The 27,393-nt window shown below is 35.6% G+C and overlaps 1 protein-coding gene across 4 annotated transcripts in view; it reads left to right on the top strand.

Annotated features, from left to right (window-relative positions):
* FSTL5 (follistatin like 5) overlaps nt 1-27,393 on the top strand; it is a 322,952-nt gene that overhangs the window by 285,826 nt on the left and 9,733 nt on the right. For all 4 annotated transcript variants that reach the window (XM_055696639.1, XM_055696626.1, XM_055696630.1 and 1 more), the window contains 2 exons: nt 5,771-5,878; nt 7,372-7,496. In XM_055696639.1, the coding sequence (XP_055552614.1) occupies nt 5,771-5,878; nt 7,372-7,496 (233 nt within the window). The remainder of the gene's footprint in view (nt 1-5,770; nt 5,879-7,371; nt 7,497-27,393) is intronic.

Raw genomic sequence — 27,393 nt, 5'->3', positions numbered from 1 at the left:
GATTTACATAAGGACAGATTTTAGTCTGTGGAACTTTTAAACATATGAAAATGCATTTGAAAATAATAGCCATAAACTCCTTGAATTCTACCAATATATTTTGTGACTATGAAAAGAATTTTTAAGGTCTTAAAATATTTGTGTTAACAAGTCATATGGAAAAGGAAAAATCTTTTTTTTTTTCTATTTGTTTTTGCCTAGTATTCCCATCATATTACACCTTTTTTTTTTAATCAGACAAATGCAGTAGACTACATATCATTATATTAGCTTTAGTCTTTCAAGATGATGCCATTTGATGCAGAAAGATTAGTTTTATTTCACTTTCAGTGGCAAAAAAAGTCAATCAGTTATAGTTGGGGACTGTCAACAGTTTTGTTAGCAGACAAGAGGCTTTGTTTTTGGTTGGGCTTAAGTGTTTATGGGATTTTTTTTAAAGTACATTACAGATCACATAAAATCTTGAAATTTACTCTAAAATCAAGATTCTTCTTTTCTTGAAATAAAATTATTTCCTGGGCAAAGAGTGCTGAAGCTAGTTAAAAACTTGTTAGCAGTCCTGCTCTGATTCTCAGAAGAAAGGACACTTTATGTGAAACTGGTAGAGGTTTTGACACCACACTGAGTGTTCTGATTCAAATTTTAATCATACGAATGTGTCTAACATCTACAGGGTTATTTATAGTATCATCACATTAATAGGCAACAGATGTTCTTTAGCTAAACAAAACATTTTTTTTTAATTAGAAGTCTAAATTGTTAATAAAAATATTTAAATAAAGCTTTTGCCTTTCTCTGATAAACGAACATAAGTTTTTAATGTATAGATTATATACTACATATTAGGCTCTGGGGAGACCTTATTATGGCTTTTCCATACCTAAAGGGGTCTTAGAAGAAAGAACAGATTTTTTTAATAGGGCTTGTGATGGTAGGACAAGGCGTACTGGTTTTAAACTAAAAGAGAGTACAGACTAGATATAAAGATGATTTTGGTATCATGAGGGTGGCAAAACACTGGCACAGGTTGCCCAGGGAGGTGGTAGATGCCCCACGGCTAGAAACATTCAAGTTCAGGCTGGATGAGGCTCTGAGTACCCTGATCCAGTTGAAGATGTCCCTATTCATTGCAGGGGACCTGAACTAGATGACTTTTAAAGGTCCCTTTCAACCAAACCATTCCATGATTCTATTATATTACTATACATATGTATTACATATTAATATAAAATTTAAAAACACATAGCAAAATTGCAATTTTAAAATTACATTGCCTTGACAAATAATTATAATTTTATTAATTTTGCATTTTTTTAAACATCTGCATTTTCTTCCTTCTATATTCTATGTCTGTTGGCTCAGTACACATAACTTCCTCAAAACCTGAACTATCCAAATGGTGACAGGGACTGAGAAATGTTTTATTCAAAAGGTTAATAATAAGAAGTTATTAATTTTTTTATTCTTTTATTTTTTTTTTAGTTACATTGACCTTTGCATATCAAAGTAGAGATCAACTGGGTTGGTAATTAATTTTTGTTTTCTGAAAACAAGGCTTTTTTTACAACCAATTCAACATATTTCTGGAGGCAGAGAGACTAAAAAAACCCTAGTCTTACCACAATCTACAGTTTTGAAGGACTAGAATCTCTGGCTTTGGCTTCCCTGGTCTCTGGCTGACATTCATGTGTCATCTTGCTTTTCTACAGATGCTGTATGAAATACCAATGTAATTGCATTTATTAGCATTTACACTTAAGTGGCAAGAGCATATTAGGCTGTTTCAGCTCACTGAGAAATACTAGAGAGGTTGGAGGTTTTACGGAAAAAACTTAGGTTTTACGGAACAGTTTGATTTGTACACTCTTCTAATTTGCCTTCAGTTACATTAGTTACTATTTTATTACGTACTTTAGCATTAACTGGATGTTTAGAGATACTTGTCTCAATTATGTATGTTAATTAAAAGGTAAAATTCAACAAATTTTACCATCACATTTCTGTAGTGAGCTGAAAAACACATACAGGATGCCTAGGTGTTACACAGAGCTTTGTGCACCAAGTCTGTGCTCCTTAGCAAATATATTGAGCTAAAACCAGATATCCACAAGCCTTCATGCTAGTCCAGGAGAAAAACCCCTTCACTTTCAAAGAAACTTATTTATTTTGAGGGACAGAACAGCATTGCTTTTGCATTACTTTAATAATATCCAACTTTTGAACTTAGGGAAGTGTAGAATGAAATCTGTCCCACCTTTGGAAACCTTTTGCAGGAATGTAAGTCTCAGTTTTAATGGTTCAGGGATGTTTAGATATCAATGATAAATGACCCTTCCATGTTGCAAAACTTAACACAGACATTTAGTAAGACAATATAACTGAGGGGCAACAGATGAACCAGATAAGTGAATTAAACCAAATGTGTCACTGTCACATTTGGGCACCTGAGCAGAATTTCTGCTATTTATTACTGACCTGAATATTATTTTCTAGGATACACATTTAGCCAAATACATGGGAAAAGTGCTATGAGACTTGTTTTGTGTCCAGCTTAACCATGCTGGTATAAAAAAATAAAGTTAAAAAAAAAAAAAAAGATAAGTAACAGTAGTTGCAAACAGAACAAGTCATGACAGCATAAAAACTGTACAATCTTTTACACATAGGAAAAGACTATAGAAAATAGAACTGCTGCTGATTCACAGATGGTGTTTAGAGATGAAATAATGCTAATTTGGAATTTAGTGACAAGTCAAAAGATACTTTGTTCAGCATTTCATATAACAAGCATGGCCCTGTATTCCTTAAGTTTTAACAATAAGCATTTGTCTTTGGTGCTGTTTTTTTGCAATCAGAAAGAATTCTTCTAATGATTACGTGTTGCTCTACTTGTATCACATGCATGTATACAAACACTTATGCAAACAGGAAGCAAGAAGGGGAGTTTAATGTCTCCGTTAAGTCTGTTTTCATTATTTACAGTATTGTCTAGTACAGAAAAAAATACCAAAATGTAATTGATTTTTGGAAAACAGGTACTAAACTGTTCAGGAATAAGAGCATTTTGATTACTAGACTGCCTTTTCTCTAAGTATCATTAATACAGAGGATATTATTTACATTTTAACTATTTCTAGTCTACATCTTAAAGAAGAAGCCACCTACCTACTCTGTAAAACCAAGTTTTTAAAAATGCATACTCTAGAAGGAACAAATATGGAGAAAAACTCATGTTTTGAATGTGAGCAGCACTCTAATAAAAGTTCTGGAAAGGTACAAAAAAACTGAAGACAACTAAAAACATATTTGAATGGAGTTTAGGTTGTGTAACTGTGCTTGTTTCTGTGTAAAAATAATGTTGATTTGGTTTTGGTTGTTATGGGTTTTTTTCTGAAGTACTACTATATATGTTAGACTTACTCCTTTCTGCTATGAAAGTTAACATAAAAGATGTGTGTGCAGGTGCACATATGCAACAGCTAGATTTGAGGTTTATTTGTTTCTGTGACAACTATATTTATCAAAATAAGTACTTAAAGAAGGTTCTACAGCAGACTAAATTGGAATGTATGGGAAACATGGATGGTGTATCTTTAGAGACATATCCATAGACTTTTTGATTTAGCTAGGTAATTCTCATTATAAAGTTCAAGAGAAATATTTGCTTTCTTCGTAAATTCTTGAAAGCAAGCACTGTTGCCTGCGGTTGTCCAGTAACAGCTTAGCGGAGCACGGTGGACTGGGATGACTCAGAGGTCATGCTGAAGGAACCAGAGCTCATCACCCTCGGCCCAGGCTGTGCTGGTAGCTGCCCCCCGGGCTGGCCAGGTCCAGCGGTGGAGGCCTGCGGCCACGGCACTCCATGGCCTTCTGCTGCTGCCACCTCCCCTGAGAGCTGCCTTACCTGCGCTTGGCTCCACAGGCAATTCCTTCTTCTCGCCTACTCGTGGCAGTGCTGCAGCCCAGACCCTGAACACAGCTGGCATTCATGCCGCAGAACATGTCTGGGTCAGCCCTCTTCTCTGGGGAAGCCAAAAAGAAATTTGACACACCTGACAAAATCAGCTCTACAACAGCCCAAGTATTATTTAGGACAACTTCTCTCCTAGCCTACAGCAGAAAAATGTTATCAAACACAAATGACCTTTTTCAAGGAGTATCTTTCCAATTTTAAATGAGGCAGAGAGCAACCTGGTTTAATTTTCCATTTTCAAAAGGAAAAACAAATTCTGCCTAGATGAAGCTGTGGCTTGCAACACCTCAGGAGTACTGTTAAGTATCATCAGCAGTCTCAGCCAGCCATTAGTGCATTATCTTGAGGATCTACATCATTAGTTTAAATTAGGTTCACTTAATTAGCCAGCTGGTACTCTCCTTGACAAACTGATAAACAAGCTGTGCTTTACAGTTCCATAATGGTGAGACTAAAAAACAATTTCCACCTATTGTTTTCTGCTTTAATGATGAAAATAGAAAAGCAATCCCCGCAGTTGTTTACCTCATGCAGAATGTCTCTTAATCAAATAGATTGTCCTCCCATTTCATACCTCTTGAAGTCTTCAATTCTTCTCATAACAAAGGAAGTGTAGAGCTGGCAGTCTGAAAGGTTTGTGGTCTTAAGAGACAGTGCCCAAACTGTAGGGAAAACTCTGGTTCTGATCACAAGTCTACCTACAGTGGCAACTGTGATTGGAATAGATAGGGAAACAATCTTTCCAACTTCAACAAAATATACTCAGTTTAGCAGAGACAGGAAGCTTTGGGTGTAGCAACGTTGTGCTGGTTTTACACAGGACTGTGTAGTAACACCTTACGTTGATTTCAGTATGTGGTTTGAGAATACTCTTCCCTTTTTAGCCATTTTCCAGTAACGGGTGTAATTTTTAAACTGGTATGTATAAAGTGAGAATGATGATAGGGAAGGAAGATACGTACTTTTTGATTTGATTTAAAACTTGTTTTCAGCTTCATCACAGCTTCAACATAGTGTAATTTTGATGCCAAATGTTAGAGCACATAATGAATAAAAAAATTTTCAGCAATTCAGTAACTTCTTATTAATCAGAGTGTTGTCCCAAAAGTGGGATTGTTACCTGATGTGCATTAACCGAATCACACCCACAGAGTCCAAGTATTTGTTTATTTTACAGATCTGTGCAGTGAAGGGTGCGAGGCAATAATTCACAAAGCTAGTACCAGTGTTTACAATGTTGTGATATTTATACATTTAGATTTCTATAGATACTCCCATTACAGCCACTCCTCTCATATATTTTTGGTTACAACATTCTTCACTTTAGTTGAAAGGCATAGTCCATGAATTTTTACTATGCATGTTCTCTGGGTGGGGGTCTCCTTCTGGAGGTGGGTGGCTGGCAATGAGGAGGTGTGTTTTCCTGCTAAAACTAACATATAATGAGGATGATTCACTTCAAAGTGTTTAACAATTCATGGTATGCTCCCTAGGTTCATCAGTCTCAGGTCTTATCTCTGGGCCTATTGTTTTAAGTTACTTTTCATAGGTAACTAATTCCTATTTTGTTTTCATAGGCATACTTTTTATGGTTTTCTTGACCTTATACTTTGACCCATGCAATGTTTAATCTTACATTAAGAGGGCTGTTTCAACAGTTCAAAACATAATTTTTAAATACAATCGGAAAACACCAGGGAATGCATGTCCAGTCATAATTTTAATTCAAGTGTATCTATTATTTTTCTTTTGAAAATGTGACAGAAACTAAGGATTTTTATTTTTATTATGCTTCAGGCAGTAAGTACAGATCCTGTTCCAGTGAAACTACACTACGATAAATCACATGATCAAGTCTGGGTGCTGAGCTGGGGAAACATGGCAAAGAATTCACCAACTTTGCAGGTGAGGTGATCACAATGATTAGATGTAAGGAAATCTAGACAAGTTGAACTTTTGTGTGATTGCAACATTTTGTACATTTTCCTTTAAGCATTGTCATGACACCAGCATGTGCAGTGAAATTATTTCAGGTAACTAGAAAACAATTCAGACAACTGACTTTGCTAAAAAAGTTATTTTCAACACCGTCACTAAGAAGTGACAATGTTAATTGACAGAAAGATAAGGAACACAGCTGAAAGCAGCAGCATGTTCTTTTGAGAGCAAACCATTGCTGTTTATTATGGTTTTGTCCCTAATTATAGGATAAACTGGATTTTAAGAGGCATATTCCTATTTTATTGCTTTTTTCAGATGTAAAATATTCAAAATCTTTACTTTTCCCATACCTCTGAGCACTGGCAACCCTAGGGACAGTCCCTAAAGAAACATTTCAAGAATCTGTACTTGCATTCCTACTTTTTCACTACTTTCTTTTCCTTACTTAATTTGCTGAGAACATGGTGATTGTTTTCATATCATACTTTCAAAATTCCTTTTTATTTCAGCTTATTGTAGTTTTCTTTAGAAGTTAATAAAATCCTTATGTATTTAGAAATATATATTTAATAATGAATAAGAGAAATTCAAACACAGGGTTCAAGCAGGAAAATGAGTAACATTTGAAAATACCTTTTTAGCACCTACAGACTCTTAGTATCTATGAGTATGCAAAGTAATTTGTGGGAGTTTAGCTGTCACTCGTCTCCAGAAAATGACTGATGACTGAGTCAGTCTCAGCATGTTTTAAAGCAACTGATCATCTTTGCTCTTGATTTCTTCACAGTAGTGCTTCTCCAGCTTATATATGAATATCATAGTGGATATTACATGGAATTGTCTTTTATTGACCCACAAACATTTACCTCAGAGAAGGTCCAAGATTTGGGGATGTGAGGCAAATTGGTTTATAACAATTTCAGGAATGTGTAAACTCAAATCAGCTTGCTCTTCTGAAAGATATTTGTGCTGTGTTGAATTACCTCCTGATTGATAAGAATTGGGAGTATGCATAGCCATAGTTTCCTGTGGATTAGTTGATAACATCTAATCTTTTCACTCTGGCTGAAGTGCTTAGGAATTTAATCTCACTCTAGGATCTAGAGTAAAAACCAAACCAAACCAAACCAAAAAAGGTAATAAAAAAATGTAATTTGCACTAAGAACTGCCAGAGGCTTTAATAATGTAAATGAATAAATATAGACTTAACGGGGGGGGGGGGGGGGGGGGAGGGAAAGAGGGGAAAAAAGAAAAAGATTAAATGTGTAACAGTTGTCTGAAATCTGTAATACCAATCAGCTTTATTCCCTGTCATTTGGGGGGGGGGGGGGGAGGGTTGATAACTGAAGGATAATACAAGAGATGGAACACAGAGGCAATACTGTGTTAATTTATTTGGATATAAATTAGATTTTGAAAGTATTTCTACAGAGTATAACGCTGTTACTTCATATAGGTGATAACACAAGCCAGCGGGAGTGTTTCTCATCACACAATCCATACTCAGCCAGTGGGAAAGCAGTTTGACAGAGTGGATGACTTTTTCATTCCAGCTACAACCCTCATCATTACACATATAAGGTAGGTTTTAGCTGAATTACAGCTAACTTTCAAAGGACCTATAGCATTGTCTTCAAAGAAAGTATGATTTAAAGACCTTGAAAATCTGACACCATGCCATCTACTTCAATATTGCTTTGGAATATCCTTCTTCATAAACACACTAAATGTGAGTTTTATTGACAGCAAGCTAGATGTAAGAATAAACACATTAGTAGAGTTTTTCATACTTATGTCACCAATGTTCAAAAGTTCCACTGCTCTACATACCAAAATTGAGGTGTAGTATTATCTGTGGTTTTCTTATATACAGATGATTCCCTAATTTAGGAACATAAATCTTAATTTCTAAGTAAGGCTTTTGAAAATAACAACTTCTACTGCTCAGAAAAGTTGCCATATATAGTATTTGCCATATTGTATTACATGTATATTGGAGTTATTATCTTGATTAATGGACCAGAAAAAAACCAAAATACAGTTTTGGAGTTTTAAAAGGAATTGTGATGCAGTGTAACTTGAGTCTATGAACTGGCCTTTCCTGCTCATGGAGTTCTTACCGCCTGTTTTTTCATTAGGCTCCCTGTTTTTGAAACAAACCATGACTGAGCAGGTAACATAAACTCTGTTTAGATGCATGAATAAAATCAGTCTTATTTCATGTTTACTGAGTGTATGATGTTAAAATGGTTCATACTGTAATCCATGCCAGGAAACACTGTAAATTCTTAGGACATTAGTTATTTCTCTTAGTGAGTGACTGTAGGATTGTCTTTGTGTTTGTTCAAAGAACAGACAAATTATGACTGTGATAGAAATGCTCTAAGGATGGAAGAATGGAACAAGGTGGCCAGTGTGATTTTAAAAGACATACAGGACAGAGAAAGAGTGTGGGGAAAAGAGAGCAACACTTAATACAGGCATAAAGGAGAAATCTTTTAAAGATCTTTCCAAGGCCTCTTAAATTAAAATCTACTTTTCTTCCTCAAAATACATTGCCAAGGATGTGAAGTATAATTTTATTTTCATACTTTTTCTGTAACATTTCTATCTGTAGGGATTGAAAAATTCTGCAGTCCACGATTTGTACATCTGAATATTGCATTAACATCTATTAGGACTTTGTATGGTTTGGTATGGGGGTTTTTTTGCAACCTGACGCAGACCTATTTCAGCTCAAAACACCTCTGCAAATAATTAACTCAACTGTTTATTTTGCTCTTCCAAGTTCAAGTTTCCGTAGAAATGTTTTCAATAGGATGATTGTCACAGTTACGAGACACCATCATTCACTTTTAGCTAAAATCTCAAATCACATATGTAAACATGCATCTCCATTAAAAGAGGTATAATTTCTGATTGTAGTGAGTAGTAGTATTTTAAATGTGAAAATTTAGGATGATTTTACAGTTGATTCCAGAATTTACTCTATACATGCCTGTGATGAATCTAGTCTTCTGTATCAAAAAACATTTGGCTTCTCCTAAGAAGGCTGTTGATGAAAGATATTTTTTTTCAAAATTTTCTACAAAACCCTTAGCCAGCAAATTAGCAATCAGCCATACGCAATTTAAAATAGAATGTGTAAATTAATACAGCTGAAAAGTAAATTGACTCTAAGTAGCATTACTGCCATATTTCTTGAACTGAGTAGTTAAATACACATTCTGTCCCTGAAGTAATCTGCAGTGCTCACGCTCAGCCTTAGAAAAGCATTAAATAATTTACATTTGGAACAGGTATGCCTTGAGAGAACAAACATTACTGCTGCATAAACTACTAGGTACTAGAGGAACTATCGGAACAGAACTGGCATTTAGATACATAATGTCATGTAAATAGGAAAAGAAAAAGATGGATATGAGTAAACATCATACAAGGAGGGGAACCAGGACTGGGAAAAGAAAAAATAGTCCCTGTCCAAAGCTAGTGAGGAACTCTAACTCAAACAGTTTTAAGTTGATATTTTGCCTAAACATGTCAAGGTGGTTTCTGTTTTGCCTGATCAGTCACTATCGGCTGATGAGTCATTTCACCTGTCCTATATGCAACTTAGGAGAAAAGAGAATTAGAGAATAAAATAGAACGCACAGAAATAAAAAAAGGAATATGAAATTCAACAGTGAAAGAATAAAACTGGATAAATGAATACATATATATACTGAACATGTACATCAATTCAGGCCTAGTATAATTATCTTGCTGTGACTTTTGGTTGGTTGTTGGGGTTTGGGCTTTTTTTTTTGTATTCACATGACAGATAAAGACCAAAATAAAATTTCTGAAGTCTGAGAAAAAGCCTACAGTAGTTTGATGCTAAAACCATAGATTTGGGGTTTTCAACAGGCAAAATCAATTCAGCAGCAATTATCTGGTTTTGCCTAATAGTGCAATTTGCTTGAATTGCAGAGAATCTTATTTTAGTTTTCTGAAATGTTATCTAATTTTAAGTGCATTTTCTAGAAAAGAAAAAACCCAACAAAATACTGTGTAGACAGATACTGTATTTTTACTTTTTATGTATTCTTTCAAGAGCTATTCATGTGAAGTTAGTCAGTCATTAAATAATTTGCCTTACATAAAATGTCTGGCCTTCAAGTACTTAGATTTTTTTTGTTTTTTTAAATAAACATGAACTGTCGGTAGTGTCTCAGGAAAAGGTTTACATTAACTGTATTCATCAAATTAGTAGCGATGTAGAAAAAACTATCTATTAAACCTAACTTGTCACCAGTCAACAATAAAACTGCTCAATAACAGCATGTGTTTATTAAAGATGATAAGCAACAAACATAAAGCTTAAGCTTATAATTCTTCGGTGTATGTACCAGCCATGGGAGCATTTTGTGAGTGCGACTGAGAAAAAGAGCTACAAGGGAAATAACCCCACTGGCTCAGTTAGCTGGTACAGTGAACTGGTCAAGGGCCCTATTTAGTCTTTGTTATAAGTTGGTTCCCCTTGACCATGCAACACCAGGCCCTTCTGGAAAAATGAAAGCTTTCTGTAGCTAGGTGCATTTGTCACCTGTAAGCTAAAATTCTGAATGATGGAGCAGAATATAGAGTGTGCACAGCTTACCAAATTAGCATCCAGAACCAAACTTTTTGTCTGAATAATGGCATTTCTAAGCAAAAAAGGCATATCATGTAAAAGTATGGACTGAGCTTTGTAGCGCAGGCAAAACAAACCATCTGCTACCTTCTGCAGCGTATTACCATCTACTGCATATTCTGACCAATCAGTTATTCTTTAATCAGTGTAAAGAACAAGGGACAGAAAGTAAAGATAGATAGGCTTGTTGACACTTACATACAGAAATAGGGTGAATAATTTAAAGCTATGGTGGGTCATTAATTTTTTTCTTTGTAATAATATCTAAAATATTAATTGGCAATAATACATATATAAATGTTTAAAACTTGTTGCAAATTAATTTTATTTAAGAAGTAATGTAATTACATATTTGCTTTACCTAGGTGGGTTATTTTTATGTATGAAGATGGAAATGGTCTGGCCATTATTAAAAAGAAAACTCCACACATTTTACTGCTCTCTTGGTCAGCAAATAACTTAGGATGCATTTGCCCCAGATCAGCCATTTGAAGAGGTACTACAAATTTTGGTCTGAGGTGAACAATAATAGATCCCAAGAAAAAAAGAAATGTTTTCCCAGAGTTTTCCTACCATAGACTGAGGCAATGTTTGGTTGTACTTACAGTACAGCAGAAGTTAGGGCAAATAACTTTTTGATTTGATAACCAGCAAGCATAACATTCATGCTCTGAACAACTGAGGTGATTTATCAAAGCAGCAGCTAAGCAAACTAAGTAGGCATGAGACAAAAGAAGTAGAAGAACAGGCCAATCCTGTTGGTTTTAAACACTTTTGTAATGGGAGGATAGTTATGTGCACAGAAAAGGACAGGAAAAGAAACTGTAATTTTGGAGAAAGAAATGTGGTAGGTTCAGTACCATCAGTTAGTTTTGCAGTGGGGAGGTGTCTCCCTCTCTTTTACGTTCCAAACAATTTCCTTCCCCTGATGAGATGAAGGAGAAACAGTTTTGTGCAGTCAGACACCTTAGGAATCAAGAAATATTTGGGCTGTATTATTTTTGTAACTGCTAACCATTTATGAAAATATATCTATTAAAAAAAAGAAAATGTACATTAGTTTTAGTAAAAATCTACTAATTACCATCCTAATAGTGAGTAGAGCACCCCACTGATGTTTCCAGGTAACGAATCTGTTTGTACAGATTCTCAGCTACAGATGCATGAGAAATGTAGGTGACTCAGTTCTAGAATTTCTACAAGACTAAGGGAGGGATTGCCTCATGGCTTTGAGCAATACTTCATGATGGAAATAAAATGCCACGTTTTTCTCATAAAACTTCTAAAATGTAAGTTTAGACTTTAGAGAAAGTCAGTGTTTCCTGTGGGTTTGAGTTTCCTGTGCCAGCTAGTTGTAGTGCAATTCACAAAAATTCTTAGTCAATCAGCAATTAAAAAGAGGCTATGGCACAAACCAGTAATAATTATTGATAGAAAGAGCCCTTGAGGAAATTTACCCAGACTTACTATTGAAAGTCTGAAGATTTTAAAAGGGAAAAATTACATATTCATCTTGCATATCTTGAAAAAAACTTGTCCTGCTGTTAACATTGGCTTTATTTTGCCTCTGATGTGCACTCACTGCCGATATATGTTGAGTTATACCAAAAGAATGAATGAATGTAAATCATTGTTCTTCATGCACACCTTCATGCCCATATTTTCAGTGCACACAGCTTGGAAAAAAATCTTCCCCTCCCCCCGTTTCGTTCAAAAATTGTCAGACACTGTGGCCACAAAGTAGACAGGATGAGATCTACTAATCCTTAATAAATGGTACAAATCCCCAAGGGTGGGTTTGGGGTTTTTTTTCCCCAGTTATTACTGAAGCTTGTTCCTTTTGTAGATACACCTTTTAAGAATTGATATATAGATTTTCAATATTTGGCCTTATAGGTTTACTGAGAAGATTTTACTCAGTGAACTATTTTTTGTGCCAAAGCAGTTCAGAGCAACCAATGATCTTGTCGTTAATTGTCTGTAATACCATTCTTTATCATAAAAATAGACATATGCAATTAATGTGTGTGATGGCTGCAAAAAGATGACTTGTACAATAGTCATGAAAATATATTCTTGGAAGCCTAAGGAGCAAAAGGGCTGATTATTTCAGCTCCACTGTTCATAAATTCAAGTGAACAAAAGATAATTGGAATAAATTAGGGTCTGACATTACACTGCTGTGAAATGTTTCAAAAGCAATATTAAATGAACTTACTGTAATGGAGTAACTCTAACTTTTTAAATGTTTTAGCAAGTATTTTAAATATTGTATAGTTATGTGACCTAACAAGTGGAAGAAAGAGCAATCAGCTCAACAGTGAGATGGCTCAGGATCTGAAGAGTTAAAACATTATCAGTTTGATTTTTTATTCTTTTATTTCTCTTTTGTGTATGGGGAAGCAGTCTTTCTAAAATTATACTTATTCATTTGCATGAAAGAGTCCAAAAACTAAGCTCTCCTTTAAGAGATAATTGGAATGTGCTGCCAAGGCATTCCTCCTTAAATGAAACCCTTGTGGGATGGTGATTCAGTAGATTCACACTTCATTCCAGAGGTTACCCCTCTAAGAGGTGTGAAGTAGTTGAAGGACCGTGAGAGCATTTACACTATTTCTATGCAAATAACTAAACAGAAATACTGTTTTGCTTCAAAACCCCTACATAATCAGGAGGAAATTTCTGTTCAGTGGTTTGCAAGGCAAACAATGGAAGTGTTAAATGCTGAGTCAACTGTAGACAAAGCTTCAACAAAAGAGGAGAGGAAAAAGCATCAACAAATTTGGAGGTTGAATTTTTCACATAAAGAATATGATTTAGCTCAAAGATGGGGGCAATTTAATATTTTGTAAATTCAGTTAACAAGGCACATTAGGGTAGTGGAAAGTTTGGAACAGTTCGCAGTCATCAGGCTGTAAACATCTATAGTACTACAGGGGAAATAACTGGAAAGCTTGAGGAACTGGAGAAAGGAGCCTGGCACTACCAGGGCAAGGAAGGAGGATCTGGACAGTAGCTGCGATTTCCAGTAATGATCGTGGAATTTATCAACGAGTCCTACCCGGCAGCACAGCACACAAGGAGACCCCTCTGTGCTGGGGGTCCCTCTGGGGTCTCCCACTCTGTGAGTAGTCCTTGTGGCGGCAGTGCTCTGGTCCCGTAGGCGGGTTCCTTGCTCAGTGCACAGCATCAATTCACACCCCCAGTCGAGGTATTTCTGTTCCTTTATTGTAGTTTGTGCAAGTAGGGAGCTGGGTGGCCCCCCACAAATGCCTAGCTCACTGATTGTCAAAACTTTATCTTATTTATATAATAGCGAGCAAAGACATTGATCAGCCTTCATTGGTTACAAGTGACATTATTCCTTCATTACTTAATACTCAAGTTTTCTACTTGGCAAGTAATTCTGTCACTTCTCATGTTAATTAGTTCGCATGCTCAGTCTCAGCTTCGTTTTTGGTCTGGCGGGTTTCTCGTGTCAGTGGCCGATGAGTTGGGGGTCACCATCTGCCCCTGCTGGAATTAATTACCTTTCCCCTAGTTAGTGAAACTGCCAGTCAGCTCATTCACCTTGGGGTGACCTTGGGGTGGTGCTTTCCTCCTTTGAGCAGGGAACTTGCTGGCCAGAGCACTTAGCAGGACAGACAAAAGTGCTTGAATCTGGAATTAGCCATTAGCAATTCATTTGTTGTGATTGTCTTAAAGTCAAACCTCTAACAATACATTTGATTTTATTAATCAACTCCTTAATCATTTTATGTCAGTGCTAAATGGAAACCTTGTGGAATTTCCCCCTCTCTGTGAATTTGCCCCTGAAAAGGAGGACCCTTCTGGTCCATAAATGTAGTGCTTTTGAAAAAGGAATTCATAGGAACTTCTGGGAAGGATGGAGAGGAGACACTAAAAACTATTTTTTTTTTGGCTTTTTTTGTTTTGTTGGGGATTTTTTTTGCTATAAGCAGTGGATTTTACAGCATCTTTGCTCCAGAGGGAATATGGAGAATGAAAGTTTGAGAGATTCACTTCAGACAGTTTAAATGCTCTGAAACTTGCTTTGTTCAACTACTACCATTGGCAACAGCAACTACTGTTGAAAAAAGTGCCTCTTTAGAAAATGTGCAGGTACTCTTCATCGTATCAAACCTATATTCTCCACTTCGTTCCTCCTCTGTTCACATGTCCCTGCCCAAAAAGCTAGGAGTCCGTAAGTGCAGCCACCACGTATCTTCAAACTAGGAAACTCCCAATCCTTTACGTACATGCAAGGTACACCACGTGCTGATACTTCTAGTTTGTCTACATCATCCTTCAGCTCCACTCTTATATTCTAAATCAAAAAGACCTGTGTTTGCAGGCTTTAGAATGTGCTAGGCAGAAAGAATTCCCACCTGTGTCTGTGGAGAAGTACCTACAGAAATTATGAAGCAACTGCCAGCACTCCCAAACTACAGTTTAGTTTTGCTGTCACTGAATCAACCAAAGGCCTGATGTCCTGATGTGTGTATGACATCTTTTAAGCCAGGTAATTTTGGAATTCGTGGAGAAAATATTTTGAATTTTAAATTTCATTTTCAGATCAGTGTTATGAAATTTAATCACTAGTTAATGGCATATTTAAATCTAGCTAAAATAAAAATATTTTTATAATGCATTGCAATCTGTGATTGCTTCTAACCTTGCGATATATATGTATGTATGCACACACGCAAGTATATAAGAAATCAGTCTTGAAACCTATCTTGTTTCTGGAATCAATTATTCTGCATGCCTTTTCCCATGCCAGCTGACAGTACAATACAAATGCTGCTTGACCAATTTATTCAACTCATGCTTTAAATCTTTTCCTCTTAGGTAGCTTGAGTAAAATGTCACAAAGCTCTCAAACTAAAAATGCCAGCTGTCAAGAGAAAAAAAGATATTATCAAAAAACATTTCCACTTCAGTGTGGCTATTTAGAAATGAAAATGCCCTTCAAATGTTACCTAAAACATGGGATTGCAGCCAGCCTTTGTAGTGCTATAAAACTATAGCATCGGTAAAGGAAAATTACGTTCTACTTGTCTTTCCCCATTAGCTGAGGAAATGGCCAAAACCTGGCTTAAGCAAGTCTATTGAGCTCTACTAAAGTGAAGGGTAGTTTTGTTAAACAGTAGATGTTTTTCACACTGTAAGTTGGGGTTTTTTGCCTTTTGCGCATGCAGTAGTCATTACAGGAATATTTACTCTTGAGGTAATATGAGCTGTCCACCTGCAGCCCATGGCCAAACCAACCATTATTATAAAAAATTAACTGTTGTACCTGTTTCCTATCACCTACCTGCTTTTAAATATTCAGTATGTGTGAGTATGTGAAAATACATGATGCAGTGAAAAGTACAAAAATGTAAGAAAGTAACCAAGTAACCCCTGCAATTATGGCACATAATTTGTTGTACCCGGTGACTAGAAGTTGCCTTATCTTCGTGCTGCCTCTAACACTCATTGGTTTTCCAAATAAACCAAATTATAAAGATTCATTTATTAGCTTTTAGGCAATCTTAGAATTATGTAATTAATCATTTTTCTATATGTTTGCTAATAAAGTACCAGGGCAAAATTATTTTAAAAAAATTGTTCTGGGTCTGGCTTGTTGGAGCTCATTTTCTTGATAGCAGCCGGAATTGTGCTGTGTTTTAGATCTGAGACTTTGGAATAGTGAAAATTTTTTTGGAAATTGTCATTTGTACATTTCTATTTTTAAGCATTTAAAAAATATTTTTATTCATGACATTTAAGTTTACCTATTTGATGTTATGTTACAAATGTAACTTTTAACTTCTAGTAAAGCTGAGATTCTTGCTAGATCATATGAATCGAAGACTTTAAGGAAACTTCCAAATCTACACAGATAGACTGTTTTGTCTGTATTTCTTCCATGGGTTGCTAAGCGTCAGCATGCAACATTTTCTTGTGGATAAAACATCCAAACTTCCATCTTAAGAGAGCCACCACCACCACCACATCCCACCCCTTATTAGCTACAAATTAGAACACAGCAACTTGCCATGAAGTGCCTTATGTTTTTTTCCCCGATGATAATCTTGCATTTTCAATACAAATGTTATGTCTGGTGGTTTTATGTAAGAAAATAATCATATTTTATTGGGTTTTTACAGTTAAAAAAATCTTTTCTTGGTTCAATCTAACGTTTTCTTAATTTGGGTCACTAGTGAAGAAAAAGGGAGAGACAGGAATTGTGGTAAAATTCAGTATTTGTTCTTTTGAATATTTGTATATTCCCAGCTATAACAGTATGTGAACTTCTTTTTTAAAATGAAGAAAAAGATCTTTTGAGACTGTTTTGACATAAGTAATTTATCACCTTTGTAGTCCTTATCTCTACCTCATTATTCATTTTCTGCTAGTGCTGGCTATTTCTTTTGGCATATATAAATTTGGCTGTGCATTCCATATGACATCTGCCCACCTTGATGTTACCACAATTTCTGGAGTGTCAGATCCTCTTAATCCTATCCTACCTTGTACTGACATTTAGAACCATCTTTAGGAATGTCTTTTGTTCACTGTGTCTGTGTAGCTAGCCCTTTCTTTGATTTTTATTGCTTTAAAAATGAAGTGAGTGGGTTTTGATTAGATTTCTAGCTCTCCTTCCCTACAAGGTACAAGAAAGGAAACCACATTTGCTGCCAATGTTACAAATACGCTTTTGTTGAGAATAAGTTCCTTTTTTACATAACACAAATAGTTTAATATATTCCTGGATTCTAAAATTCTAGAAGTTAAGGTGCTTTCCTTTGACCTAAAATTTCTGGGATTATTTTCTTGTGAGTGCTGTAATCATTGGATAACAATTTTCAGTAATTAAGCGTATTGTATATACACATTGCAGGTGTTCCATGAGAAAGTCCTCAGACAATTTATAGATTCCTCCATCACTGGGACCCTGAAAATTCAGGTTTTTATCCCTATCCTATTCAAATGTACACTAAATGTGAGTCAGAAGTTCTTAGCTATGTATGACATGTTAAAACAAGTCAACTCTCCCAGCAAGATGTAAAAAACTGACTGAAGAAGCCACCACAGTATCTGGTCAACTATGGGGAACTTTTCCTGGTTGTTCTTTCAACATGGGTCATTTGAAGATATTCTTCAACATGAATTTGAGATTATAGTCCATTTCCTTGCTCTAAATCACTAGTGAGACATGACTTAAATGCTGAGCAAGCAAATTTTTAAATGGAAATAGTAATAAAAGGAAAAAAAAAAGAAAAAAGAAATAGAAATTGAAAATAGTATAATTTTAAAAGGATTTTAGGCAGCATGCTATTTTTGTTATCAATATGAGACTTTAGTTAAGAAATTTTTATCTTTCACTTGTAAGCACTTCCATCATTTATCCATCTGACTTACGGAAGACAATTGGCATAGAGTCTCTCCCACAAATAAGTGTTTGAAAGACTGTATCACCTGTGATTTTTCTGCCTGAGTGAAAACTATCACCATAAAAATTTTTTTGATGGTACTTACAATGTCATTCACTTTGGCTCAGCAGCATTACATTTGTGACACTCGTTTATTAGTCTAGAGCCAATCTTATTAAAAAATATGTAGGATAAACTGAGAAACTATGTTTCCATTATTGCCCTTTACTGAATGCTTACTAATGCTCAAAAACAATTTATTTCACAACATTCATGCCTGTCCCCATCACATATTGTTTAGGAATGGATATTTTTCTATTCAAATTCAAGCTCTGAGCACAGATCTTAATTTGAGGAGACCCCTTTCTTCTAAGACTGTAGCACTTTTCAGGATTTTCAAGCCCTTGTAGAAATACTGTTTTTTCCCTTCTGTCTTGCACAGCTGTCTTGAAGTTCTTGATATCCTTATTTTTCCAAATAATGGTTAGTATGTGCTGAGACAGAAAAAGAAAGAATCATTCTAGTATGTTTGTCCATCACTGACTGTGGGGTCTCAGCCATCCTCTCTACACTGAATTCCCTCTCTGAGAATGGAAATAGAGAAAACTTTTCCACTTCAATGAGGTATGTGCAAAGCAATAGCAAAAAGGAATAAAGATCTTCAGTGCTTCCAGAGCAAATCTGTGAATAGCCATCTCTGAAATCTTTGAATACTTACTATAAAGATCCCTTCCCTTCCATTCAGATCTCTTAGGTGATGTCCAGCAGTTGTTACCGCCTCTGTGAAACACAGCAAGCCTTTCGTGGGATCTTCCCCACTCCCACCCCCAGCCTTTGTGGTAGTCATCCCTCTTCTATTCCAATACATTTTAGGATCTAATCAGGAATTCTGTCATTATTAAGGTAATCCACTCTCATAGATCTAAAAATGTTGGTTTCATAGATTTTACAATTGAATATTAAGTTCCTTTCTGAATTAGTTTATGAAGACCTGTATTTCTTTGTAACAATATTAACCAGTAAATTTCTAAAGCATATATGACTTCTGATGGATTTGATCTCTGCTGGCATATTTTTCATCCTGAAAAGGTATTCTTAAATCCACATTCACAATTAAAAATAAAAATAGTATTATTTTTCATTGAAAGCAAGTTATATCTATATATTCATTTTCATCTTTCCTCCCACATAAGTTATAAATTTCAGAGAATTCCTATTAGTGTATAGACATTTTTTGCTTCTAATTGGAAAGGTACAGATGAGCTATTTAACGTGCAAGGCTGTAAGAACTCAGAAACCTGGAGTTTTCAAAACCCAGAACTTCTTTGTCAATACAAAATAGTCAATACATTTAGAATATGCATTCAGAAATGAGACCAGCCAGATCAGATTCCATTCTTCATCACCACAGATCTTCTCATTCATCTGATAGAATTGATAGTGGAGATCTTGTTTTACAGTAAAATTACTCATTTTCCATGACTGATGCCACAATCTTTTGTTCTGTGTTTTTTGATTTTCTTTTTTTTTTGACCAATTTCCCCCCCATTCCTGTTTTTTAGGACTGCTATGTTAATATTTCCCAGCTGTGTCACACATTGCTCTCCCAGCAGTCACACATTACTGCTGCAAAAGTTAGTTGTCTTTTTTAGAAGGCACTTTTAAATATTTAATTTACCAGTAAATAAATAAAATTGGTGAAAAGGACAAAAATATTTTAAAGATATATGTGTGAATATGTATGTCCACACACATAAACACAAAACTAGCGAATTATCAGATGTTCTCTAAGATGTAAATGTGTCCTCAGATAGGAAGATGCTTTGTGCTTAATGCTGTTATATAGAAATACAAAGGAAGGAGAAAAAAACTCTTGTCTGATGCAAAACAAAAATATGAAGCAAGTGTTCTTAATGTCGTAAAGAGCATCAGGAACAAAATTAGGAAAACAAACTTAAAAGGTCAGAGACTGTTATAGTACCCAAAAGAAAGGTGCCATTTGTGCTGTATGAGGAACAGCTACCGGGCAAAATCCACTTAGCCTTTTGTTATCATCAAACGACCATTTCTGAACTGCAGAAATTTAAGAAAGGTATTTTCTCAGCAGCCTGCCAGAAATGAACTATTCTAGGCAACAGTAATTTTGGAAGTCCTGAGGGGAAGACTGGTATGCCCTTGCGATGTTGACAGTTTTTGAAATCAGAAACACTTCCAAAATGAAAAGTGTGGGTTTTTATCTAGAGGTAAATATTTTATTTGTGCAATAAACTACAGTAAATGTAATAGAAAATTACAATAAAAAAGGTGTATTTTAAAATTAATTAAGTTAGGAAAATTAACTGTGTGATGATTTAAATGGTATGCGTGCAAGGCCTCTGAAGTCAAATAAATCAATGTTAACTGCCTTCCTCAGAAATAATTATGTACGGATATAAAGTGAAGACTAATTTTAATAAAGGAAAAAATGGTTGCAGTGTTGTATGTTAAGTTCTTAGAAAATCCTTAGAGGGAAAAGTGCATATTTTTTTTGTTGCGCTGGTGGCAAAACATCAAGGGACCAGCAAAGGCAGTTGAGCTATACAGCTAAGAAAACAGTTCTTAGACCAATGTTCCTTTTTCCTTTCCTTAATTGTTAATACTTCCTTCTCCAGAGCTACTGTGGATAACTGAATTTCATCAGAAAAAAAACCTGTTTGCTGTATAACACACTTCTACTTTAGAATTTTGTTTAATTGGTTAGACTTTCCCATGTTGCCAGAGTAGAAGCTTTTTCCCTCTAACAGGCTGTCCTTGGACAGCTAATGGCATTTACTTTGAGTCCCAGAAAACTTTTGGTCAGCAGATTTGATCAAGCTTTGTAGTAATAGAGCTTTATCTTCCTGGGTTGACTTTTTTGCATAAATTTTGAAAAAATGGTCCCTAATCTATAGAATGTTGAGTGGCTTTAAAAGCAAATGTTATTCACTCAGGATAAAGTAGGTAATGTTTATTATTATTTTCTTGAATTAAGTTATACAGGTTAAAAACCTTCTCTTTTGTACAATATTACTACTGTTCCCTTCTTATACAGATAATTTTGATTGTAGCTCATCTAATTCACTTTTACTGGGTTTCAGTTTTGAGACCGTAATTTTCCGTAAGTGTTTGATCTCAGATACCTCTTCAAAAACTGTCTGTTGACTTCATGATGGTAATCTGTGGGTGTAAGGCCAGAAACAAAAAGAAAGGAGGCCATAATTTTTACATTGTTGTAATCTTTTATTCTGTCAATCTTTCTGAACTATTCTGTTGAACTTATAAAAAGTATAATGAAATTTATCCTCATTTCTAGGAGAAACATTCTTAGGCTTTTCTTTTTCCATCTTTTTAACCAGTCCTTAGATATTTCCTTTTTTTTAACAAGTGCAGTTGCAGTAGTAAGCAATATATATGCCTTGTCTAAAGGAAGAAAATAACATACGGGAAGCCAGGTTGTTAATTTACTGCTTGTTGGCAGCTCCACACTAGAATCTTGCTTGGCTATTCATTGTGCATAGGAGATGCAAACTAACTTATTCTATCGGAAGGGTGGAAAGAAATACCTTGCAGAAACAATTTTGAAGATGTAATGTCAGAGTTCACATGACATTGGAATTTTGTATGGAGTATCTAGTCCATTGTTAATTCATACTTTACTGAACTAGAACTTCCCATCAAACTCAGATTGCATCCTCGCTGATTTTTATAGCTACAGGTCTCACGTTATCCTTCAGTCTGCATAACTGCTGGAGATGCAGCACGAAGAGGATGAACTGAAGAATTTTCAAATGCAGCAAATGAATATAAACTTTATTCATACAGGGTTGTCCTAAGTCCTGCCTGGAATTTTAATTCTTTTTCTCTTGTGACCTTTGTTTTAGTGTGTTTTGCCCAATAACCTTGTATAAATCTCACATTATTATAAAGGCAATAAATAAAGGTAAGACAAGCTGGGCCCAGCTGTGGTATAGTTACTTCAAGTAACAGTGCCTCTGCAGGCTTGGGATTCCTTCCTGGGTTATTGACGTGGGATCCGTGCTCTAGAATGTGAAAAATTGTGTAACATCGGTGGTGCACCATTCCCTTGCACAGCTTTCATAGTTCCTGTCTGCACAAAAAAAAAAAATAAATACTTTTAACATTCATCTTTTAAGAACAGGAAATTTCCCAAACTTTTAAAATCAGCAGGTATAGCATGATAGCTAACCACATTCTATTATATTAAGTATTTCTTGAAAAATATTTGTTATAATTTGCAAATACAGTGTGTGAATGACAGAAGTCATACGATGTGATTCTATCTTGGTATTTTGCAGTAGACTATGGTGTTAGTTCTAACAGTGTGTCAAATACTTTGATAGTGACATGTAGTTCACTAAGAGTGATAAAATTGCTTTTGGAAAATTCATTTATAAGATTTGCATGCAATTCTTAGAGCTCTGCAAAACCCTAAGAAAATAAAAATGAAAGGCAGGCTATGAAGAGCTTTTATTTGTCTTTTTGATGACTGTAGCCTTGAGAAAATATTGAAGCTGGTCATTATGGTTGGAAGAATACACTTTTTGTGGAAAGCAAAGTGAATTCTTGGTTTTCTGATAAAGTTACCCTTTGAGTGCTGTGAAAACCATCTTCAGAGGTCCCTGAAAATTCTGGGGTGGACATTTTCTCTGCGTTTAGCTGTTTTGCATGGAGACTTATACAACATTCTTCTCTCTATCCAGGCACTTGTAACAGTGCTATCTGCTTCTTTAAGGAGTCATTTTAATTTCTGACCACAAAGGGCAGATATAGTAACCTCTACAGCTATGTGATACCTGAACTTCTTACAATGGTTTGGGGAAACACATGAGCACATTTCAAGCATAACTGTATGTTTATCTTACATTCTGGTACAGTCTTACTCATTTAAACTTCAATTTTCCAAACCTGTGCAAATTTTTATAAGGCTGGTTTTGATTTCATTCTGCTTCATATGCCTTCATTCTGATAGGATGCTTATGGTGAATGCAAGGTTGTAGGCACCTAGATTTAGGTGTGAAAATAAAGTGTATCCATGGCTGTAAGCTGTCTTTTGCTATATCCAATAGGGATCTAGCCTATACAGATGCTGGAGTCTAGAAGGCAATTTTGCTTTCCCCCTGCAGGGCTCTGGCACTAGTCACGGTAACAAATCCTGTAGACTCTGTTGACTATATGAACTAGATCTCTGCTGGCAAAAATAGCAACTTAGATGTTTGACTCATATGCAGGCATGCATGGTTATGCACAAAATGTAGGAAAGGAATACTACCTGTAGAGAGTGATTTTTGTAGTGAGGATTTGTGGTGAGGCTGAACATTCATAATGGCAATTCTTCAGCCTCCTTACTGCCTACTGATGTGATCATAGAGGAGGGAAGCAACTGTGCTTGATTAGGACTGCAGAAATACAATTTTTCTCATTTATTTCAAAGCAGTAAGGATGTAAATATCAGATTGGTATTTTTGTGTACTCTGAAAGAGACAGACAGGGTTAAGCCATGTATTATTTTTGTCATTTTTTAAATTTCTTTGTTCATATATCAATTTTTAATAAACTGATGAAAAGAGCAGATTATAAAACCATGCAGTACTTAAATTGCACTGGCCATTGTGGCAGTGTACTCATTTTGCACGTGTGCTTAAGGTATACCTTTTTTAACTTTAAGGTGTATTACTTGAAATCCTTATCACCACCACCTAAAATTCAGCTTTGCATGGCTTGAGATCTAGCACTGCTATTCCAAGTGATGTATGATACCAAAATACGAGCACTCAACTATCCAATTCATCAACTGTGTCATGAAAATGTTTAATCCTAAGAGGAGGCAGCATGCTTATCCCTTGAGAGGACAAGGAAAGGTCATCACTTTCAAGGATCCTACCATTTGACCTTAAAAAGCATCAGTGGGCTCCTCATAGGCAAATTTGAAACTAGATCGTGCAGGGAGGAGCAGTAAAAACATTTGGAGCATTAGGGATGAAGCCCAGAATAGGCGAGACAAAAATGATTTTTACTCATCCACTTCTGGTAGTGAAAGAAAATAGAATGAAAGGAGGGATGCCCTCAGTGCATGTTTTTCGCCCTGTGTTTCAACTGCAGACTGAAGTATTGTAGCTACTATATATGCACATACCCATGTATGCATATTTATGTTATGTTACACATGCACTTTTTATATCAAATAATACACATCTCCATTAAAACTCTGCAGACTGGGAGTAAGTAAACTGCAGGTATGTGAGAGTCCTATTTCGTGCAGTCTCAGCACTGCTTTGGTGTGGCTTTTTTACCCTCTTATTACTCCCCTGTCCTGTGGGATTTAAATGACAGAAGGAGGGTCTGAAGAGAGAGGAATTCTTAGATAGTTAAGGATATTTTGTTACACACCTATACACAGTCCTAACGAAATGGTAGCAGAAACTTTGTCAGTTTTAATCAGCATTACATTAACTGTGAAATGTAATAGTTCACATGGTGAATGTTTGCTGTATGGCTGTAACAACTGCCTTCAGAGTAGGCTGGACAGTGTACAACCTCTTTGTGCAATGGCTTTATATTTTGATTTGAAAACAATGTCAACCCTTTCCAGATATGGAAAGGGATATCAGAATGTGGCACTGCTGAGGTTCAGGCAGGCAATAATTACCCACCATCTGGCATTAGGAATGTGTTTCTCATTAAGCCTTTCCCCAATACTAGAAAACAGGAAAAATTTTACTTAGGTACTTTACTGAGATGAAGATGGGGAGTTATGCCGATAGCGTGACATCTAGGAACCAGAAACCTCCCACAGAACTGGGTGAGTCACTGAAGATTTCAGTCAAGTTTCTGGTTTTCAGGTTAATTTACCACTACCAATACATAACACATTCTACCACTGATATTTCTACAATACATTCTGTAATTAATTTATTGAAATCTAGCTTCTTGTTATGGAACAAACCTGCAGAAAACAGAGCAGGAAGCTGTACACATTTTAAATAGTTTAACCACATTCAAAGCATTTTTGTCATAGAAAGAACAATGATATAACAGATATGTAAGAACAGTGAGGTGTTTAAAAGAAAAAAAAAAGAGGTTCTTGTGTATTTCTCAAAAGCAAAGTATTCCCATTGTGCTATACAATAGTCAAAGCTACTTAGGCTGAACAGACTTGACAGGAATTTTATATAAACCCAACATTACTTTTTCAAAACCATAATGAACTATTTTTTTCTACAGTAACGGGGGGATATGATCTCATTTGAAACTAGCTCACCACCTTAAAGGACAGTGACTGAATAAATATTTTGGACAGTGAAAGGGAACTAGCTGTATAAATCCTGTTGTGGTAACATACTCTGCACTAGCACATTTTTTCATGAGGGAAAGTCATTTTGTTATACCATGTGAGGATTTATATTAAATGAAAATTTGTTTTTACCCTTTATAACTGTCACAAATGATGGAACTTAAGGTGATGGAAATTGTGTGAAGAATAATATGAAAACTGGACATGATAAGAGAGAGAAGAGTAAGACTTGTAAAAACTGGTAATGTAGATATATAACAATAATACCTAGTAAGATTTCCAAAATGAATACCTTGCAAAATATGAATTTAACATTCCTGCTTTGTGGCATAAACTACTTCTCAATGATGGGCAAGTTCCTGCAAACAAGTTATTCCAAATCCACTTGTTGAAAGATTTCCCATGCTCTGAGGCATTTGATACTCTGATGATGGAGAGAGGGTTAGATTTGGTAGAGCATTAATCGGACTTGCTATACGGAGTCCTTTGTTTGTCAGCTTGGCTGTGAAAGTTTTCGGGTTAACCATTTTGCAGTAGGTTAGGGAAATAAGATAGTGATACTTATGGTAAGTATTTTTTGCAAAAAGAATGATATGAGTCATGGGTTTACTGTTCACGGTTTTTGTGGTACATACAGGCTTACAGTTCCATAAAACTAGGACCAAATCCTATTTTTAAATATATTTAAAATGCTTTAAAGATACTTTAAAAAATCTGGTCTTGAACTTATATTGTGAGACAATAGGAGAACAATAATTCATGACATGCTGTTAACTTAGTAATTATAATTATTCTGCTCTTAAAGATGTGGGTGGGTTTTTCCATTAAAATTAGGAAAATAAGTCACTCATCCATATGAGCTTCATTTAATTTTTATTTTTTTAAAAATGCATTTTGCAATCAACGTCTTTTAGGATACTCTTTGTCTTGTTTAAGTTAGTTTGGTCAATTCATTTTTATCTACCATTTTTGTATACCTTTGTCTGGGTTCTGTGAAGCTCATTAGCTTTTATGGAAAGCTAATTACTCCCTGTGGTGGGTTGACCCCAGTTGGCAGCTGAGCCCACATCCTAGCAGGAGCAATGGCTACTTTGGAAGGAATTTGAACGTGATGTTACATGGCATGGCATGTCCCTTTGGTCAGCTGTGCCAGCTGTGTCACCTCCCAACTTCTTGTCCACCCCCAGCCTGTTCATGTGGAGGGCAGAGTGGGGAACAGGCAGCCTCAAAGCTGTGTGAACGCTGCTTAACAGGAACTAAAACATAGCTGTGTTATCAACACTTCTGTTCACATATCTAAAATACAGCACCATACAGGCTGGTAAAGAAAAAAATTAACTCCATCCCAGCCAAACCCAGTGTACTACTCATACAGAAAGTGCAATAGAGTTGCAAAGTATTATTATTCCTATTTCTCTTAACTATTTGTTACAATGTGTGGTTGAAAAAAACCTGGGGTTAAAATTGTTATTATTCATTCATATAGAATGAGTGAAGAAAGAAACCATCTCAGATTTCACAGTTCTAGCATTTACTCCAATTAGAGTGGTATGCCCAGAGGCTAGATTCCCAGTTGCATTAACTGTAAAATAAACTATTGGAAATGTGAAGATTTGCTGTCGTATCTTGCAAGCCTGTGTCGGGCAGGGTCCTGAGATGCACTCTGACCTTTCTGTGCTGTCTGATACTGTGTGTGACTTCACTGCATAGAAAAGACATGAGGGTTGGGATTCTCATAAATATTAATCAGGGATTAATGAGCACTGGGAGGCTTCTGCATATCAATCTATATGAGAGGAAACTTTGCATTAAATACACCACCATCTATCTATAAAGCATTTGGTAAAAGTGAAGGTACTCTCAGGTATCACTTGTTATTTTCCAACAGCCTAATCGTAAAGCCCAGGCTAACAGTACATAGGTGACAGGCAATTTCATCACGATCATGAATAGCTGTATTTTTTTTAATCCCTTTAAAAAAATAACTTGTTTTGAAAATTTATAAGATTATGGTAGCTGTGGGGGTTGAGTTCAGCTATCCGTAGAAGACAGAGC

The sequence above is a fragment of the Falco cherrug genome, chromosome 1, assembly GCF_023634085.1.
Source record: "Falco cherrug isolate bFalChe1 chromosome 1, bFalChe1.pri, whole genome shotgun sequence".
Lineage (NCBI taxonomy): Eukaryota > Metazoa > Chordata > Aves > Falconiformes > Falconidae > Falco > Falco cherrug.
The sequence above is the reverse complement of the archived record's forward strand: the minus strand, read 5'-3'. Positions and strand labels throughout refer to the sequence as shown.